The following is a 19,878-nucleotide window of genomic DNA, read 5'->3' as shown; positions in this document are numbered from 1 at the left end:
AACAGCAAACCACCAAGTTAAGGATCAGGGTTTTTCACTGGCCTCTGCTCCAAAAATTCATTATTTTCTGAACTCCTGATAAGCAGGAACTCTGGCTGCTATCCCAACCCTGACTTCACCCAAGAAATTAATTGCTTGTACCATGTCTATTACAGTTGTTCAAAATGACCTCCAACTGGGCACAGCAGCATCATGCTACATTACTGAAATTTGAAATATTGTTTTATTTCTCCTTTCTGCTAGTCCGTTGCTCTTTGTTTTGCTTCTACTGGTTGGTTATAACACAATTTTCTGTTCGCTCTGCCAGCTGCCCACATAAATGCAATGTTTAATTACACAGCATCTTTGAAAGTAGATGTGGGTAAGATCCTCCTGTGATGGAAACTGCACAGCTCCCCTGAAGGATGCCAGCTATGATGCTGATTTCTTTCTGGCAAAGTCTTTGATTATCCAATAGCAATTTGGCTGAATCCAGGATCTTATTTGACAGATAAGTTGAGAAATGATTTTGAATATGCTTTTGGATGTGTTTAACCACTGTTTATTTCTAAACAAATCCTCCTGCTAAAAAGACCAGGCTTGGGGTTTGGTTTGGTTTAGTTGGCGGTTTTTTTTTCTGTTGTTTTATTTTTTATGATGAAATTTTGTTTTGTTTTGTGCGTGTTTTTTTGTGAAGCAAACCTTCACTGGGAGAGATGGAGCATGTCTCCGGCCCCACAAAGCAGGCAGGCAGTGAAAGCATACCCAAGCACGGGTGGGAGTCTGGCTTCTGGGTGCCTGGTCCTACCAGGAGCAGGAATAGAGCTCATGTGCATTAAAACCCAATAACAATCTTCCCTGGACATTGTTCCTTGGGTGAGAAACAGAATAACTTCATTCTTATGACAGGGAGGTTATAGCCTGTGTGGTGGATCCAGCACATCTACAAAGAGTACTCGCTGGCTCTGGGAATGTAGTGAGTGACTTGTGCTGGGAATTTGATTTGGTGAGGGAATGGCTAATTGTGAAGTGAAATACAAAACGTCACGTTGGAACATCTTTCCCACCGTTTCCAAATGCTTCTGTCAATATTCCCAGTAAACACATAAAATGCTATTTTGCTGTAATAAAATTGCTTTCTGGGAGCATTTCAGATTATGGCAAAAAACTGTAACATGACTTAGTATGTCGTAACTCGAAATTCGCACTGATGGCTTTAAGAGTGGGTGAGTTTAGTTGCGAGTGGACATGATCTAATTTTTGCTTAGGAACTGCTTGTTGAATCCACTTAGTGTAGTTGTTCTGGTGGGCCATAACGGAGGAGAGGATTTTTTTTAGACTCAGTGGGACACGGGCTGTTACACGGCGCAGGTGTGATACGCTCACAGTGGTATTTAGTCAGCGTTGTCTCACCTCCAGGTATTCAGTAATCCAAACTGAAATGAAATTCTTCTTCGAAGTAAAATATGTCAATGACAGATGCACAGGCTCTTATATTTAGTTTCTTGTCTGAGAGAGACAGATTGAATGTAGGTAGCTGACTGCACATAGTGGATGGAGATCAGGTACGATGAAAGGGAGATTACTGGCTATTTTGAGAGTTAAACTTAAAAAGCAGGAAATTAAAAATGAATAAACAGGTTTTCTCAGGCAATGTCCAATTAAACAATGGTGCTCATTACCAAAGGAGGCCACTGAAACCAAGTGCATAGCATGAGTGTAAGAGGGACTGGACACTTTTATGGCTATCAAGAATATCCAGAGTAATGATTAACTATATCAATTTGTGTAATGTAATTAGAATAATTTTTCATGCTTCAGGGCTTAAACCAATTTCTATATATGAGAGACGAGGATGAGACTTAAGGTAGGAACAGATTAAAGACATCTGCATACTGCAGAGCTGCTGCCTTTTCTTCTAACATGTCTGCTGCTACTCCAAGACAAGATACTGGGGTGGATGGACCCTGGGCCTGCCTTGATGAACTGTACCATTTTCTATGCTCCCTTAGGGAATCTGGTGTGGAATATGTAGACTAGTTATTTAGGTAAACTAGGGTGTGAGGAAAAGAAGGATGAAGTAGACAGCAGATGAGGTTTCTGTAATGTTGAGAGGATAAACGTGTTGAATATAATAGTAGATTTTCCCACAGGTAAAAAAAGCCCAACAAAACAATAAAAAATGCAGGAAGCTTTTGAAATCATGAGGTAGCTTCCTGCAAAACAATGAGATTTATTTGAAAAGATGATTTAAATTTACTTCCTTTCCAAATCTTGAGCTCTTAAGGCAAACTTAAGTCATGCTTGCAAACTCTTCTCTACAGCCACTAGAGTCAGAGCTTTTAATACTAATAAATACAGCTAAGCTGCTCAAAGAGGAGCTTTAAGTGGGCAAGTGGTAAATAAAAGCTGAAGAGCTTACACTCTAACTGCGTGCACTGGATGTAAAAGGGGGACTGAGCTGACGTTACCAAAGAGTAGCTGAGAAGTAAATCACACTGTACAGCAGATGAGTAAAGAGTTAGGGTGCACATATCCATTGAGGGATGGCACATGGGCACTGGGGAACCTGCAGCTTGATTGGAAGAGTTATGGTTGCCTGGCCCTTGGACTAGGGGACCACATGACATGACCACCCCAAGCCTACATGTGCCCTGTTCTGTGCATGAACTGTCCCCTTGCAGGATGGTGATGAGTGGAAACAAGCATGGGTTTGTCCTAGAAGCACGGCTGTGCCTTCATCCAGTGCTGAACAGAAATGGTAAACAATTGTGCCTGAGTGATGGCACAGGCTAGGTCATGATGCCAAATTACAATGAAAATCTCTTATGATGCTTTCAGTCCATGGAAAAACTAAATTTTGGTCCCAAGCCCCAAAATTATAATTTCTAGTGGCGAACTCCAGCGGCTTTTATTGTTGTTTATGCATGTTATATCCTGGCCCTACTGTAAAATCCTCCAGCCTGCTACAGCTGTCCAGGTCTACTGCTCCTCTCCAAACATCCCCTTCCATAAGGAATATTTGTGTGCCTTCTCTGGTCATGGTGGTGTTTGAATAGAACCAGCTTGGAAAGCTTTGTTATAGTGGCTTCTGACATATACAAGTGGACACAGAGAACAAATATATGAAGGAAAGAAAAAAAGATGGAAAAGATGGAAAATATGGTAAGGACACAATTATAAGGTGCTAAAATGCCTTAATAATTATTACAAGATGTGTCACCAACCCCTAGCCAGCTCCACCTCAGTCACGACCTGGCCAGCACAGCCACACACATGTCTGCCAGTCTGGTCACACTGCAGCATTTATTTCAGTGTTGTGAGATCAGATTTGGCCACACCAAAACAGATTAAAACCACCAGGTTTTACTGATGTTTTTTACTGTGACAATAGTGACATTCATGTTACTCTGACTTCACAGATATGAGTTGGAAATTATGCAATCACTATAGCTGTCCCTCCATGAGTAACTCTTCAGAGCTGTAGCTGGCCTAGGTGTCTCTGGATATTATAGTTTTGGGATGAACGGAACAAATCCAGGGTGTTTAAACTGAAAGCAGGTAGATTTAGATTAGGTATTAGAAAAAAGTTCTTTGCTGTGAGGGTGCTGAGGCACTGGCACAAGTTGCCCAGAGAAGCTGTGCCTGCCCCATCCCTGGCAGTGTTCAAGGCTGGGTTGGACGGGGCTTGGAGCAACCTGCTCTAGTGGAAGGTATCCCTGCCAATGGCAGGAGGCTGGAACTGGATGAGCTTTAAAGTCCCTTCCAACCCAAACCAGTCTGTGACTCCATGATTGTATGTTCCAGCATGCTCAAGATATGGTTGTGCTAAACCAGACACGGGTCTGGAGATCTTAAAATAGAACAATCTATCACCTGCATTATTTCGGGTTTGGGAGTATGGGGTTACATCCAAACTCCTCCCCCTTCTCACTGGCTCCACTGCTACTCACCTTAGCGGGGAGGAGGATCTCTTTTCTATGTTAAAACCGGCTTACCGCTTTCGATGCCATAGCCTGGCCAGAACGATCCCTCACTTGAGCAGCTGTCGCCCACCCGTCCCGCCGGTCCCAGTCCGTGCTAGCTAGGGGCTCCCGCGGCGCCGGCTCGGCTCCGCTTCCCTCCAGGAGGAGAAGGATAAGGAGGTGGGGGAGGATGAGGACGAGGATGCTCCAGTGGGGCTGATCGGACGCCCCCCTACACGCAGGCTCCTTTCTCAGGAGCTTCCGAGCCGGGCACCACTTGCCCGGCTCCCAGCGGCGACAGCCGGACACTACCGCTGCGCCCGGCTCCGGCCCCTGGGAGCGGGGCTGCCCTCGGGGTCCAGCACCCCGCGCCACCTGTAGCCCCTCAGCCCCGGGCAGGGCCGGTGGAGGTGCCGGAGCCGACACCCAGCTCCATCATCTCCATCTTCATCCCGGCCCCGGCTCGGGCGACGCGGCCGCATCCTGCGCAGCGGCAGCGGCGGGCGGGGCGGCGGAGGGGGCGGGAGGCGGAGAGCCCCGGCCACCATTTAAAGCGGTAGCGGCGCGGCGCGGCTCCCCAGTGCCGTGCTGCCGCGGAGCGCGGCGGAGGCAGCCGCGGCCAGGGCGGGCGGGAGCCGCCGACTCCCCCCACCGTCCCCCCCACCATCTCCCGGCGATCCCGCCCAGCCGCCCCGGCCCCTCCGGGCCGCATGAAGGCACGGGGGAGCGCGGGGCAGCGCCCGGGCGGCTGCACCGGCACCATGGTCCGCCTGGGCAGGCTCCTGCGGCTCCTGACTCTGCTGAAGTTGCCCTGCTGCCTGCTGGAGTTGCTGCTCTCGGCGGTGGCCCAGGGGCAGGAGATGTACGCGCCCCACTCCATCCGCCTGGAGGGGGACATCACCCTGGGCGGCCTCTTCCCCGTGCACGCTAAGGGCCCCCCGGGCGTGCCTTGCGGGGACATCAAGAAGGAAAACGGCATCCACAGGCTGGAGGCGATGCTCTACGCCCTGGACCAGATCAACAGCGACCCGGACCTGCTGCCTAATGTCACGCTGGGCGCCCGCATCCTGGACACCTGCTCCCGAGACACCTACGCGCTGGAGCAGTCCCTCACATTCGTTCAGGCTCTCATCCAGAAGGACACCTCCGACGTGAGGTGCACCAACGGCGAGCCGCCCGTGTTCGTCAAGCCGGAGAAAGTAGTTGGAGTGATCGGGGCGTCGGGAAGTTCAGTCTCCATTATGGTGGCCAACATCCTCCGGCTCTTCCAGGTAGGGTTGCGAAGGCGCTGGGCCGGGCGGGTGGCGGAGCGCCGAGTCTGTGCCGCGAGGCTCTGCCCGCCGCTGTGAACTCTGTTCATGCCCCTCCGGGTGCTTCTTTGCCACCCCTCCGGAGTGTCTTGTTTCCCTTGCAACCACCCTCTCCGTTTCAGCATCCTTCCCCATCTCCCTTCCTCGCTGTGCATGGCACTTTCTGGATTTATCGCCCCATTTGCGAGGAGCTATCCGTGAAGGGAAAGGAGGCGAGGGAAGGGAAAGGGGAGGAAAGAAAAAAAGCAAAGGCGGTGATTGAGACGGGTTTGCGTTAGAGAGAAATATGGCTCGGCGGAGCTGCGGGCGCAAGGCAGCGGGACGGCCGCGCGTGTGAAATTTCCGCGCTGTGCGAGGGCAAGGTGCGGGCAGCTCCGCCCCGGCCGGGGCCGGGGGACCGGGAAAGCCGGAGGGGCTTTCCCCGGAGGCACTTGGTAGAGCCGGGGCTGCGCTGGGCAACTCCGGGCTCCTCCGGTCCCGCCGGGGTACGAGGTCCCCGCAGCCAGGGAGGAGGCAGGGGCTGGGGGCTGCGGGGGCCGCTCTGCTGGCCCGGCTCCGACAGAGCCCGTTGGCACCAGGGGGTGAGCAGAGCCGGAGGGTTAGAGAACCGTGTCGGGTGAGTGTGTGCGGGGAGAAGCGCTGCAGCGCTTGCCGATTCCGCTCCCCCCTCGGGGCGCGCTGCGAGCGTGTTCACCTCAGCGGGGACCTGCCTCCCACGGCTGCACCCTCCTGCCCTCACCCCCGCCCCAGCACCGGGAGAGGGGGCACCTGTCCGTGGCCGAGCCGGGTTTGCCTGCCCGGCGGCGGGGAGGGGACACATGCACACACACACGGGTGTCCCCCACCCAGGGGTGGTGGGGGGGGTATCCCGCGTCAGGGGTCCCCCCTGGCGAGGGTGTCCCCCCGGGGCGCTGCGTGAAGCCGCCGGGGCCGGCAGGGAGCCCCGGGTGATCCTCGGCAGCGATCGCGGGTGCAGTGGCAGCGCCAGAACCGCCACCAGATGCACCGTGAGCAGCGGAGTTTCTCGCTTCCTATCCTACGCCTTCGCATGCGGAAGGTGGTGGTGGTATTTATTTTTATTTTTGTGCAGTGGGTGGAGAGATCCCCCGCTTTTCCCAGCTGGAAACTTGAGGTTTGCAGGGCAAATCCACTCTCTGCTCTCAGAAGTCGTCATTAGTCCTTGTTCCCAATCTGGCTGTTGGGGCCAGGTACGGCAGTCACATGCAAGACAGAGCGATGTGCCTTCTCCCACCACTGTTCTTTGTACTGCCCAGTCAGACTCAGTCCAGTCCGTTTACCTGAAAGGACATAAAGGATCTGGTTTTGTCTTCCTTGTTCACCTCCCTTCTTGGCAAATTAAAATGCAGCTCGTATTGCTTCTGGATTCAGCAGTGTGCTGAATCTCTAACAATTCGTGCGGCTTTAACATGTAGGTCTTCATATTGCAATGCTGCTTCCAAGAAAGCAGCCCTGCTCGTGTGTGTGAGCAGGCTTGGCAGCACTAGGTACACTGTACTTATTTCTGTTCGAGACTCCTTGTGTTACAAACACCCCTTCCCAGGCTGCAAAACAGATGATCTCATGTTCTGCTTGAGCTGGAGCCGAGATGCTTGGAGGAATGCGAGAGCTTGGAGGGATGTGAGTGGTGCTGAAGTTCTGCTGAAGTACAGGTTCAGCAAATGCTGATCTGCTGTAGACTTCCACCAGTCAACAGATTGAAATTAGCCGGCTGTTCTATATTGAATCTCATCCAAAAGCAAATCCTGGGCACTCTACTGAGCTCTTGTTCAGAGGGAAACCCCAGGCACCGGGAGGTGTTTCTATAATGCCATGATACCTGCAAAATCTTTGGTGATACATTACAAATATGGTAGATAGCTTGCAGGAAGTAAGAAATTTGGGTAGTTCCTGCCTATAGAGATGCTTAAATAAATCTAAACATTTTAAGGTATTGTGATTGTGCATCCGCTTAAAATTGCTTTTGAACCAAATCGTTCAGAATGCAGGAGCTGGTACAAACTGAGAGGGATTTTACCAAATACATGTTTTACAGCTTGGTGTTCTGCCTTTCTCAGGCACATTTTTCCATGCAATAAAACAGTTCCCTGTTGCCCTCTACTCCTTCAAAACGGAGTTCAGAAAAATGTCCCAGCCAGAGAGAAATAAGAAAGAACGAACTATTTTAAGAGAGAGGGGGAGAGCTGGACCTGTTAAGCAATGAAGTACTGTTGTGTGGGGGTGGGTGAGAAGCTGTAAGTTATTGGAAAGAAAAAACCCCAACTACTCAACCACAAAAAACTTGCTACTGCAAGTACTTTCTCAGTGCATGAGCTGTTGCAGCCAGCTTGGTTCTCAGGGCTCACCATAGGTTTTACTTACCAGGGCATTGTGGTGAGGGGTGGGTGAATGGCTCCTGAACATGTATTTTCATGCCCAACCTGTCTTTTCCCTAACAGCTTGTAGGTGAAAATGCTTTCCATCTGTGGAAGCCTCTGCAAAGAAATCTTACTAGTGCTTACATTTCTCTGACAGTATGTTGGAAGAGAAGCATTTGTACTCTACCTTAATGTAGGGAGGAAAAAGAAATATATATATATATATAACCCATACAGAGCACAGTGGGGTTTCCTCAGCCAGGTACTGATGCTTAAGGGGCTTTCTCTCCAGGCTGGGGAAGATTTAGTCTATTCATCTTCCTCTCTGCGTGTGAAGCTGCACTCTCTATCCATGAAGCTCACCTGTCTGTTCCCAATCTAGCATGGAGCTTTGCTTTGGGAGTATCTTTGGCTAATGGCAACAGGTGGATCAGCAGGGGGGACAGCACTGAGGTCCTCTGGTTTGAATTCATCTGGGTAGTTACTCTTTGAAGTCGTGTAGCAGCTTTCCTTCTTTAAAAATGTGAAGGATCTGTGTTAGACTTGGGCTTTTTCCTGTGTGATAAAAGCAAAAGTCCCTCCCCTGCCTCTAGATCTCTCTCCCCACTTGTCCCTAGATTGCACCATCAATAAAAGATGCTGGGAATAGTGAGATGGGGGATTTCCCCCATAATTGTGGGGACAACCCCAAATCCCAGCTGTCCACAGCTGCAGCTGCAGCAAAAGGCAGCCAAGACCCCAACTCTGCCTGCTCATGGCTGACATTCTCATACTGATGCAGTGGAGCTGCTGGGGCTGCTGACACTGGGGCACAGTCAGAGAGGTCACTGCTCTCTCCAGGTCACCTGGGATGTGTTGAGGCGTTGGAGGGAGTCAGCATGTCTCCCAAGTCAAGGCCAAGAACCTGAAGATTTCTCTTCCAAAACAACAACTAATGAGAGATGCAAGAGCAGGGTTTAGAGGAAGCAGGAGGCTTTACACCCAAGTTCAGTATTTGTCACTGCCATTAACTTTGCGTGGGACCTTATGTGAGTTGCTTCAGTTAAAATGTTGAAAAGCATCCCAGCCATGCACCAAGATCCCATCTTGGGAAGCAGGTTGGACCCCAGGCCTGAGACCTACTGATGAGTGGCTGAATATTTGACTTGAAGACAGCTGGAGCTCTCTCCAGTTTGGCAATGGCTCAGGTGGTGGAAGGGGTTGAGCTGGGGAGCTCTGTCTGCATGCTTTCTTTTTTTGCATGTTATTTGACTTGATGCTTTTTGGAAGCAGGGATGCCAGTGCGTGGGCAGGAGCTTATGTGAGATAGGTGGCCCTTCCTGACCAGGTCCCTCTGCAGACATGACTTGTTCTTCTTCTGGGAGTCATTCACCCTCTCTGTCCTGGGCGGGGAGGGATTGTGAAGCCGTGTGCTTCGAGAGCGAGGCTGCTTGGGGCCCTGGATTAATGCAGTGGAAGGGATAATATGATGTGTGGTGGACCATGGAGACAGAAATGCATGAATATTCAAGGGTGTCAAATACAGTGACTTTCTCTAAATACAGTCTTATAAATACATGCCAATAAATAGTATGCGGATTGTAAATTAAATATCTGTTCTAAAAATAAAACAGAAACAATTTGGAAAGCTATTTCCAAATGCATCGGGGAGCTCAAGGCAATATGCTTTTAGGCTGCTAGTTTTGCATTGTAAAAAAATACTGTTACTTCACAGTGTCATAGCTTTCCTTACAAATTTAACTCCATGAAATTCAGTAACTGTGCTGAAAAAAACCCCCTGCCAAATGTTTCATCTGCTTTGTATTTTCTGAGAGCAGAACCATGCAATATGGGGAATATCAACACACTGATTTCTTTTTTTATGCCGGGAAACTAATTTTTAGTCTCCCTTACACTTACAGACTTCTCATTACAAGCTTTAATAATGAACTAATTACTGCTTCAGGTTTCTGTTCTCAGTGGAGGTAATTTTAAATAGTCAACCAACAATCGTTCTTTCTTGTCGAAATACCTTTTTGCTTTTATCAGTGATGGTTCTTGTTGCCCATGGAGGTGTGTTACCAAGTCCCTTCAGGGAACGTTTAAGAAACCAGTGTCGGATAAAGGAGTACAATGAGATTGGGAGTGTAAATTGAAACTTCCCGTATATCCCTTGGGGACTTTTGGCTATATTTCCATCTTCAGGCACCTTTGTAGTAAATGAGAAAGCAAAAAGTTGCATTCCTGCCTTCTGCTCTAGACACAATGAAACCAGTAGAAATGTGATTATTTGGAAAGAAATACAGCTTAAGAGCGCAGCCCTGAGATGGATGCTGCATTTTTCTTATGAAAGTCAGGGTATTCATCCTCTTTGCCAAGGCAATGGTAGCCACCTGCACTCATAAGATGTGGCTGGCTGCACCCATAAGCTTCAAGGTCTGCAACCAGTGTTGACGGAGAGTGTGCTTCTGCCTCTGTTTCTGCCTTGAGAAAATTCACTGTGGCTCTCGACAGTCATCAGTTGCCCGTTCCTGCTGGGTGTGCAGCACAGCCATGGGGAAAAAGTATAAGGGCTGTAGGAGAGTTGCTTTACTGACAGTGTGATCCCATGGTTTTGAGACATTCTTGTGTTTGGTTTTTAATCAATTTTATGCTGCTTATCTGTTTGGTTTCTGGAAACTCCTTCACTCTGCAGTAAAGACCTTTGCAACCTGATTGTTCCTCCCTCTCTCCCTCTGATTTGTTTGTTTCCCATGGGAACACGGACTGTAAGTCCAGAGTTTCCACCCACGGTTCTGGGTGAAGAGCCCCTTTCTGCTGAACTTGACCTAAGGAGATGGCAGTAAATGGCCACTGGAATGAACTGCAATGCCCTTGCCATTGCGTTGGTACTGGTATTTGGGGAGAAAACTAACACGCTTTAACAAGATTTTTCTCTAGATGCTAGTGTATTTTGAATATACTATACCAGCGTATTGCATTTTCCTCTTCCAACTTTTAATAAGACAATAGTTGTTTTAGGAAGTGGATTAATGATTTCATAAAAGATTTCAGGAGATATACATTTTTCAGTTAGACTTACTCAGAGAATTTAACAAAAAGCAGAAAATAGGAAACAACTTTACTTCTTCGCCTCCTTTTAAAAAAAACCCTGCTTTTGTGTTTCTCAGCAAGCTTTCATTTGCATCAGCCTCTAATTATTTGTCCTTGTTGTTATTGATGCACCTAACACATGACAACAAGCTGAGCCATGCAGTAATACTGTATTCTTGTTGAAATACTGGGCTGCATTTAAAAGATGTGGAATCTTATCTTGCCTGTATAGGTCAGAAGTAAAGGAAAATCCTTTCTTGAGGAATTAACATGTTTCCACATGGAGTTATTAATGGAACTAAAGGATCTTAAGGTCCTTTCCAACCCTAACTGTTCTATGATTCTATGGTTGGAGGTGCTATGAATATATTTTTCTGTAGCATGGTGTTTTGGAGGTAAAAATTCTTTTCTTGACAAGGCAAAATTCAATATTAGCCATAATCCCAGCTCTCAGTCTGTTTTCAAGTGTCTCTCTGTAGATGTTAGGTAGAAGAGACTGCGAAGAGTTGTTTGGGAGAAGGCTGGCTCTGCCAAGAGAGGCAAGCTCACCCGTGGAGAGAGACAGAGAAGAGGGATGATGGTGCTTATGTGAGCAGAGGATTAGTAGATAATTGGGGCTGGTATGGGGGGCAGCACAGGGGCGGTGCAGCAACCTGTCAGCTTGTACGGTGGAAGCATATATTCTGCAAGTACACTTGTGCAATTCCCAATTTACTTTTTGAAATGAAATAAGGTGACCTCTTTGGAATGACAAATGGAAGGATCATTTCAAGGCATTAATTTTTATGAAAGAAATATTGATCTGGTTTTGAATCTCATAACACTAATACTGTAAAACTGCATGTACTATATTCTGTATTTTATTCTATTAAATGAGTTTTGCTTGGAGGCATTAAAACCATCCACCACAATACTCTGCATCATAACATCAGATGTTGTTATTTCTATTTATAGTGATACTCAAATTAATCTCAATGAATGACAATGCTGACTGTCCCAGACACAGGACCATGGTGAATTTTATTGTAATATTGAAAGATACGAAGCATGTAATTAAGGCTGTTTGGAGAGCACAGAATCCAATATAGTCAGGTCATTAGCGTGGTGGAGTGGGTATCCAGGCAGAGAGAAATCTGAAGAAAAACAAGTATTTCTAAAGCCTTACTCATTACTGATGATTCTCAAGGTCCTGTAAAGCTCTTCTGCTGGAGGCAGTGGAGGTATTCAGAATCATTACCAATTTAGCTGAGAATAAAGCATGGTTCTATTATGGACCACTAAAGTACGGTAGCCATGCCCTGCCCCGGGCCACTAGTCATGTATGTACAGACACCATTCATTTTACCTTGCTGGAGTAACTGGATTTTGTACCAAAGCACTTCACTGGCACCATGCACATGTCAAGCCGGTGGCTGGAGGCAGGATGGTGCACCTTGAGCATGCCTACAGTTGCCGAGACCTTTGCATTAGGGTCTTGTCCCTTCCCTGTGGAGCAAGTGCCTGTATTTGACAACATCTGACAAGTAGTGTTGCATTTCCAGAGAAACCTGCACTCCAACAGCGTTGCCCAGCCTCCCTCTACTTGAGTCTATATTGTGGTAAGTGATGCATTTGCTGTGTCATTTGGGATGTTCGGGAGAGGCATTAGCATGCTGTATGAATGTGAGTGTGTTGCAAAGTATACAACCTCTTATTCCTTGGCTGATGGGGTAATGCAGGTCAATGCCTTGCTTCCAAGTACTTTTAAATGAACTTGGCAAGTGTGCCCAAACCTCCGTGAAGTGCTCCTATTAGAGATTGCCTTTCTCCTTGTGCTGAGATCATGTGAGGCACTCAGACTACCTGCCCTCTGATTTAAATGGGAAGAGAAGGCAGACTTTGGAGACCTTCCCTTCAGAATGCTGTGAGCTGCCTGGTGTGGCATAGATAAAACCTTTTCACATGTAAGGCACATCAAATAGCTCTATTTTTGTTCGTTAAAAGGATTGCCTGACCTGTGCGGGTGGAGGGGACAGTAAGGAGCAGTCGTAGGTTGCAAGATTTCATTCTGGTGATGGTTCAGCTCAGTGTCTATGGATATGTTTGTGTATGTAGGTGTTTTGTATAGATACAAATATAGATATATTTGCATGGTGGGAGGTTGGAACCAGATGATCTTCAAGGTCTCTCCCAACCCAAACCATTCTATGATGATAGATTCTTGTGCTGTAGACAGAAGTGACCTGTCTTTTAATGTCTTTCTTGGGGATAAGGCTGGGAAAGGGAGGGCCGTCAACAGTGCTGGGCCATGGTGGGTGTGGATGGGATGGAGCAGCTTTTCCTGGCTGCTGCTGCTGTCAGTGTGCCGACAGTCATGACACCTGCTTGTTTGGCTTTTCAATTCTGTCTTGCATTAGTATGATGTTAGGACTCAGAAGAATCAATGATGTGTGATTAACAGAGGAAAGATGTGTTTTACTAATACAGAGCTCCTCAAAAGCGTTAGGCAGTGCAGTCAATAGGTTGTGTTTAGGCTTGGCTGTTCCTATCCAGGGAGTGAGTGAAGAGAGGACAGACAGAAAGTGTGATGTAAAGCAGAGGGTAGAGTGTGGAGCATGTGGCTGGTGCAATGTAAGAGGGTGCTGGAAGGAGGATGCTCTGCAGGACCAGCTCTCCTCCTTCCACCAAGAGGAGCTTCAGGTCTTCCCCTGACAGCAGCTGGGGTGGCTCCCTGGACCCCAGCATGGGCAGAGGGGATAGACAATTGGGCTGTGGTGGCTCTTCCCTTTGCAGCAGGCTACTGGCCATGTGCTTGCTGCGTTGGTCTCTGCTTAGAGCCTGCTTTGTTTGGTCAAAGAGAGAATCAAGGTCAGGGTGGAGGAGCTGAGAGTGGTCGCTGTGCAGCGCAATGCCCTGGTAGGGGAAGCAACCAAGGTCAACTCCAGCATCTGCACAGCCCAGATCAGTGCCAGGAGGTGACACAGATGTCTCAGGGAGGACACAGCCCTGTGGCATGTTACATGGTGGGGAACTGTCATGGGCACTTATCTTAGCCCAAGGGCAATGTCTTGCTGGAGCTGCTTCACAGCTTCCAGTTCAAAAACAGGATAATCTGGACCTGGCTTTGGTGTGGTCCCTGTGCTCCCTTGCTTGCTGTAGATATGCCCTTAGATCTTGCTCTTACAGTTTTACAGCTGGTTTTGGCTTTTCACTTGCTGGTATAACAACTGCTGACAAAGCCAAAACCTTAAGCTGCAGTTGTCTTGAAAAATTACTCTGATCTGAGTTCTCCTCAGGTGAGTTAATACAAACCTGTATCTCTGCTTCTTCATTACAGTTTTCACATTTCTGTGGCTGGTAACAGGATGCAACAATAGGCCAGTGGTGTATGTGGCACCTGTAGCTGGTGGGGTACAGGGGTATGAAGGCAAGATAACATCAATCACCTTTGTTGGTGCTGCACCTCAGTGGGAGCTATGGGGCAGGCCGAGATCTCTTGACACCTTTAAATACCCCTTGCCACTGGAAATGCGAAAAAGTTGGTTATAAGATGGTTAAGGGGGGGTTTCAGGGTTAGCTGGAAAAATCAACCTTTTTGTTCATAAACCAAATTTCACTTATAGAAAGGACGGTGTGAAAGTGAATATAGATTCCCTGCATGTTTTTTTTTATAGAAGCCATTTATTATATCCCACATAAAGGCCCTAATCCTAACTCTGTGTAGGAGAGTGCCCATACATAAATAGGACTATAAATCCAAAGACTGTAAAGGATGGAAACGTGTACTTGCCTCGGTAAAATTTTCCAGCTGTCTTGGATGCACAAGCATTAGCTGATGTTGGTGGGAAGGTAGCAGGCAGAATGAGGAGCTGGCTGATTGGAGTGGACAGTTTAGGGCATCTCTTTGTCTTAGTAGTGTCCCCTCAGCCTCCCACTCTGGTGCCCTTAAAAGTGCTCCCCTCCCAATTTCTGGGGGCAGAGGCTGTTGGCATGGCTCCTGCTGCTGTCTCCATCAGTGGTGGTTCTCCATGCTCGGAGCAAATTGCTTATCTGAGGTGGGACCCATATAGCCAGGCTGGTCCTAGCAGCTGCTTGACTAAGTTCCTGCATAATCTTTTCTTATATGTGGGAGAACATTCCATAACCTCCGTGAGAGACTATTTTTGTGCCCTCTTAATAGTCAGCTTTTATCTTCTTTGCTGGAAATTTTTCTGGTTTTGTTTTGACTGTACTTTCACAGCAGGCTATGAAGCTTAAGTGCAGTGCAGGATGCAGTAGATATCTTCCTAAAGCAACACTTCCACTCTCCCACCTGTGCTGCAAGTTAGGTATTAGAGGTTTTGGGTGCTCTGTTGGGAGAGACTTATCTGCAAGATTAATGTACACTCAGCTGGGACTTGTGAAACTGCATCTCTGTCTGATTCAGGCTCCAGGTGTTAGCCTAAATTTCCAGCAGTCTGGGTGGGTCACTTTAAAGCCTGCCTCATCTCAGTAATGCATTTCCAATCTAGCCTACCTGTGTTAAAAAAGAACCAAACAAAAATCCTACAAGAAGTTTGCTTCCACAATAGCCCTTGTTTAAAGAACTGGAAATGTTCCAAATGAAGAAAATAGTAAAATCCCAATTCTCTCTATTCAGTATCTGTGGAGAGGACGGACCTTCAGCATTTTTGGAGACCTTGGTGCCAGCATTATCTCAGATGGGAATGCTCAGATTTGGTGCCTTGCAAGTTTTTCCTCTGCTGCCATTTTAGAATAAAGCATTCTGGAAGCTCATCTGCAGAAGATTTTCTAATAAATTGATTATTTCATAAATATTTTAATAACAGTAATTATGCATTCATCAGAATGGAGATTTGTTTCAATGTCATTAAAATCAGCCTCATAATTATATGCATGGTATTTCTGCACACAGTACAAACTGAGTGCAATTGCTTTGTAAATGTACTGCAGCACTTGGTGAATTTACATCTTTTCAGAATTCTTGTCTCCAGCTATTGGCCTGTTCAGTATACCAGGAAGAGCAGGATAGCAGGAAATTTTCTTCCATGGAGTGGAGAATCTGGGCCTTAAGAAGTGCAGCAGGCTTCTATTTCTAGCAGCAGCAACCCATGAACACTTCAATACAAGATCACAGATAAAATGCAAATTGTGAGGTGCAGAGGTGCCAGCTGCACCACAGCTGATGTGATGATGCCAAAACTGCACAGAATTCAGGAGGAGCACTCTGGGAGCCCTATTTGGGCACACTGTGACAGCCACCATTGCTTACAGGGCAACCAAAATGCTGCCAAGACTGACACAAATTTACTTTTGGAATAAATTTATTCATTATTTTGGTGATAGATCTGTACTATTTTGGCACAAATTTATTTTGAGGCATCTTGAGAGATAAGTTAGTGCTGGAAGTTCTGTTGCCAAAGAAAGCTTGACTAGACTGACTAGTCTGCTCTCTCACTAGAAGTCTGATGGCAAATTCCCTTTTCACTGTGAACGTGGCCTGTTATCCTTGGAGAGCCATGTCTTTGCTGGTTTCCAAGTACCTCTGCCTGATAAACACAACCTGGTAAACTTAATCAACATTTTTGTTTCCAGTAGCGATACCAGAGACTAATGTTTAGTCCCAGTAATACAAGACCCTACGTAACATACTTCCTCTAAATACCAAAGAGAGGTGTGTGAGTATATTCGCTAATTTAAAAGTAAAACGAAGATAATCTATTTTCCAGGATGAGCTCAACAGGCCATAGGTGTCTGATAGATCCCTAATGCTCATCTTGAGTTGTAACAGTGTATCCCGTGTATCTCAGTACTTAATTTCTATGTTAAAAAACCCGAAACCAAAGGCAGTTTGATTGAATGACAGATAATGAGCCTGTATTTTGTGTATCTCAAGGACAACACAGAGCTTAGTATTCATTGTGCTACATTCTCCATTGATTCCCTAGTCCCCAGCCTTCAGCATTTGAATTTTCCTTTACACTCAGTCCATAACTACCTCTCTAGTTCTGTAACATGTATTCTGGCTGTGTCCAATGCTTGCTGCTGCTCTGTCTATAAAACTTCAAAGTTCAGAACTTGCATCTCAGCTGATGCAGCCAGAGCAGCTTGTGTTGCCGCCTCCTCTTTCTGTCCTTCCTATTGTTTATAAAATGGAGTTGATAAAGGCCTCCTGGGAGCATTACTAATCTTGCCTTCCTCAGAGTGTCTTTTCCACTTGTTTCTCTTGCATGTTCTTTCTCTACCCTTGGGGATAACTCTTCCCACCTTTCCTGCCTTCACATGAGGATGCTTTGGGACCATGGCTTCCCCGGTTAACCACGTTTGATGGCATAGCTGGGTTTGTTCAGCTTAAAAAAAGTGATTCTGTATGGTTGGGGTCAAGCTCCCAGCAGATGGATGTCAGTGGAGCTCTGACAGCTTACACCAGCTAAGGCTGTTGCTTGCTTTTCTATGTATTTATTCCCTTTGGAAATGGGTACACCCCAGTTCTGTAATCTTTGGGGCATTAGATACGCTGAGATACCTTTAGAGTGTGGTCATTTCTCAGGGCAATGCATAATAAAGAGATGAATGTGAAACAATAATATACAGGTTAATCTAATGGATGGCTGAAAGCTAATAAATTCTCCTGTTGTCTTCAATTTAATGACAGATCATAAGAGCCTAGACAGCATCACCAGTTTTAATTGTGCCATTGCCTTGCTGCTATAGAGACAAGACTAAGTGCCCAGAGTTATTTCCCATGCTGATCCCATCAAGATGGAGTCCTAATAGGTGGGATCAAGCCCAAATCCCATTTAATAAAAAAATGGCAAGAATAAATAAAAAGTTAAAGGAAAGCTGTCAATGCAAATTTGGCTGGAAGTTGTTACTTTGTAAAATAAAATCCAGCATTAACAGAGATGCTTTAGTGATTTTTAAAGAAGGAAATTTTGTGGTAGTACTTGAATGCTCAGAAATTATATTGGCAATAAAAATTAATTAAATGACTTTTTGTGGTTTTGTAGGTTTTTCCTGTCTGTCAGCAGTACAGAATATCTGAGTATTAACGATGTAAAGGAAATTACCATTTTAAGGTGTGCATACCACTGCTACAGTGAAGGATGTTCAAAATTAGGAAAGGCTATCTTCATGCCTTGATTCCCCAGCAAGTCTGTGGTGACTGGGAGCTCTCTGCTTGTTCCAGTGCCTGAAGACATTTCCTGTAGTAGAATGTTAGTGTCATGGGTAAAGTGGTTTGTGTTCTGTATGGGATTCTGGAAGTTGACACCGAAAAATTCATTTTCCTTCTGCCTGCAGCAGCCATGATGGCATCAGCCCTTAGGGAGTTACAGCTTGTTTTCACTTTGTTAGCTAAACTGGGTCTGTGGAAATGGAGAATGACTTGGTTTCTTCAAGCGCTGTGGAGGATGTCCAGGGCAGCTGCAGTCTCTAACATACCGGTATCTGTAACACATCTCAGTGTGAGACCAGGCGAATGGCCTGCCAGATTGCAGAGCAGAGGTACTGACATCCATTGAGAGCCAGCTTTCCATCTTTAGGAATATTTTTGTGATATGGTAAACTGTGAAGGGCATTAAATCCATGAAGAAATGAAGGAAATCACAAATGCAGTTTTACCTACCTGTGATAAATGTATTTTGCTGGAAAATCAAATTGTTACTAAAAAACCCTCCAAACCCTGTGCTTATTCTCTCAGGAAGAATCTTCATACATTTCAGAAGAAAATAAATACCTCTAAGCACAAAAGCGCTGAGGAATGAGGCTGATAACTCTTCTGTATAATGTCCTGCTTGAGACAAGCAAAGCTCCTGCTGCTCTCCTTAAGAAATCCATCTGTTAGTGAAATAACAATTGCTTATTCAAATGTGCTTTCTATGGCTATGTTTATGATAAATTCACATATGTGAAATAAACCCATGCTTGTTTCTCAGCATACACTATGCTGTGCTGTAACCACGCACTTCATGTTTAAATACGTAACAACTCTTTTGTAAGGCAGCAGTTGATCCTGGCTTGGAGCAATCATCAGCCCCAGGGGAAGTGTCATGTGCAGCCTAGAGCAGGGTCATCGAACTGGCTTGAGGGCTGCTCTGACTGGTACTGGACACATCAGCATGCTGGCAAAGCTGCAGGAGCAGAGATGTAGCTGACGTGTATCATTCAGGCTCTGAACTATGAGGAAAGTTGTAACAGTTCATCAAAAATATCACCTGTTCCATGGGGTGAAATAGCTGATTTGTGGTACCTCTATGCAGCAAACTATTACATAGACTTTTATGCAGTGGTTTATTTATACATATTGCTTTGTTTTTCCTTTTGCTACTTTTTCAAATTGAATTTTTTAGCAATGAATGTGTGTACTTCTCCCTCTTCCCTCCATCTGCTGTTCTTCACTTGGCTCCTAAGCAGCCTGGAAAATTGCTCTGACAGCTGATCCTAATCTCCAAGGTGAATTCTGGATAAGACGCTATTGGGTTCATGAAATGATTCTTTTTCTCCTTGTACTGTTGTAAAGGTATCATTGAGCTAGCAAAACCACAAACTGTTCTTTTTGTCTTTCCTACTGGTTTTTGTAGAGCATGCTAAGTCTTAGTACTTTAGTTATAGTAAATATGTCACACATTAAAAATATCACAGATAATGAGGTATAGTTAAAACACGCAGCTAGGAGAAAACATGATCTTTCTCGATTGAACTGTTTGTCCTGTGCATGAATCTTTGTGTCATATTTGTTGAGTGAGGGTATTTTTATGTACTCCATGAAGACAAATTAAAAATGCCAGTTATTTAGTGAAATAAAATTATGCTGAGGTTTGTGCTGCTTTACATCTCAGATTTGTGCTTTGCGTTTTACTTGGTATCCTGAAGGTTCCTCATTGTTACTGGGGTACTCAGAGTGAAATGGAGCATGGGGTACGGCGCTGGTTTGCTGCAGCAGTACCTGGGGAAGGGTGCAGATACATCCTGAGGTTTGGAAAGGCTGGGGATTGGCAGAGCCAGCAAGTAGAAATAAAGGGCATTTCTAGTTCCTCCCATTTTCATTTTATCCCAGCCTATGTCTAAAAAACAATCATTACTTTGATTATTCATATAAAACTCAATGAAAAAATTGGTTTTTAGCTGGTGATGGTCTTTTGGAGAGTGTTTTGATTGCGAAAATTAACGTTACAATGAATGACTTATACCCTTTGT

The 19,878-nt window shown here is 46.0% G+C and overlaps 1 protein-coding gene across 6 annotated transcripts in view; it reads left to right on the top strand.

The window, feature by feature from the left end:
* The first annotated feature begins 4,535 nt into the window (after positions 1–4,535).
* GRM7 (glutamate metabotropic receptor 7) overlaps positions 4,536–19,878 on the top strand; it is a 298,668-nt gene continuing 283,325 nt past the window's right edge. For 5 of the 6 annotated variants that reach the window (XM_065687271.1, XM_065687272.1, XM_065687273.1 and 2 more), the window contains exon 1: positions 4,536–5,215. In XM_065687271.1, coding sequence (XP_065543343.1) covers positions 4,655–5,215 — 561 coding nt within the window. In that variant the 5' untranslated portion in view covers positions 4,536–4,654. The remainder of the gene's footprint in view (positions 5,216–19,878) is intronic. The other variant, XM_065687277.1, reaches the window with a different exon arrangement.

This window comes from Lathamus discolor, chromosome 7 (assembly GCF_037157495.1).
Source record: "Lathamus discolor isolate bLatDis1 chromosome 7, bLatDis1.hap1, whole genome shotgun sequence".
NCBI classification, from domain to species: Eukaryota; Metazoa; Chordata; class Aves; order Psittaciformes; family Psittacidae; genus Lathamus; species Lathamus discolor.
This window is presented reverse-complemented; position numbering and strand designations above follow the sequence as displayed.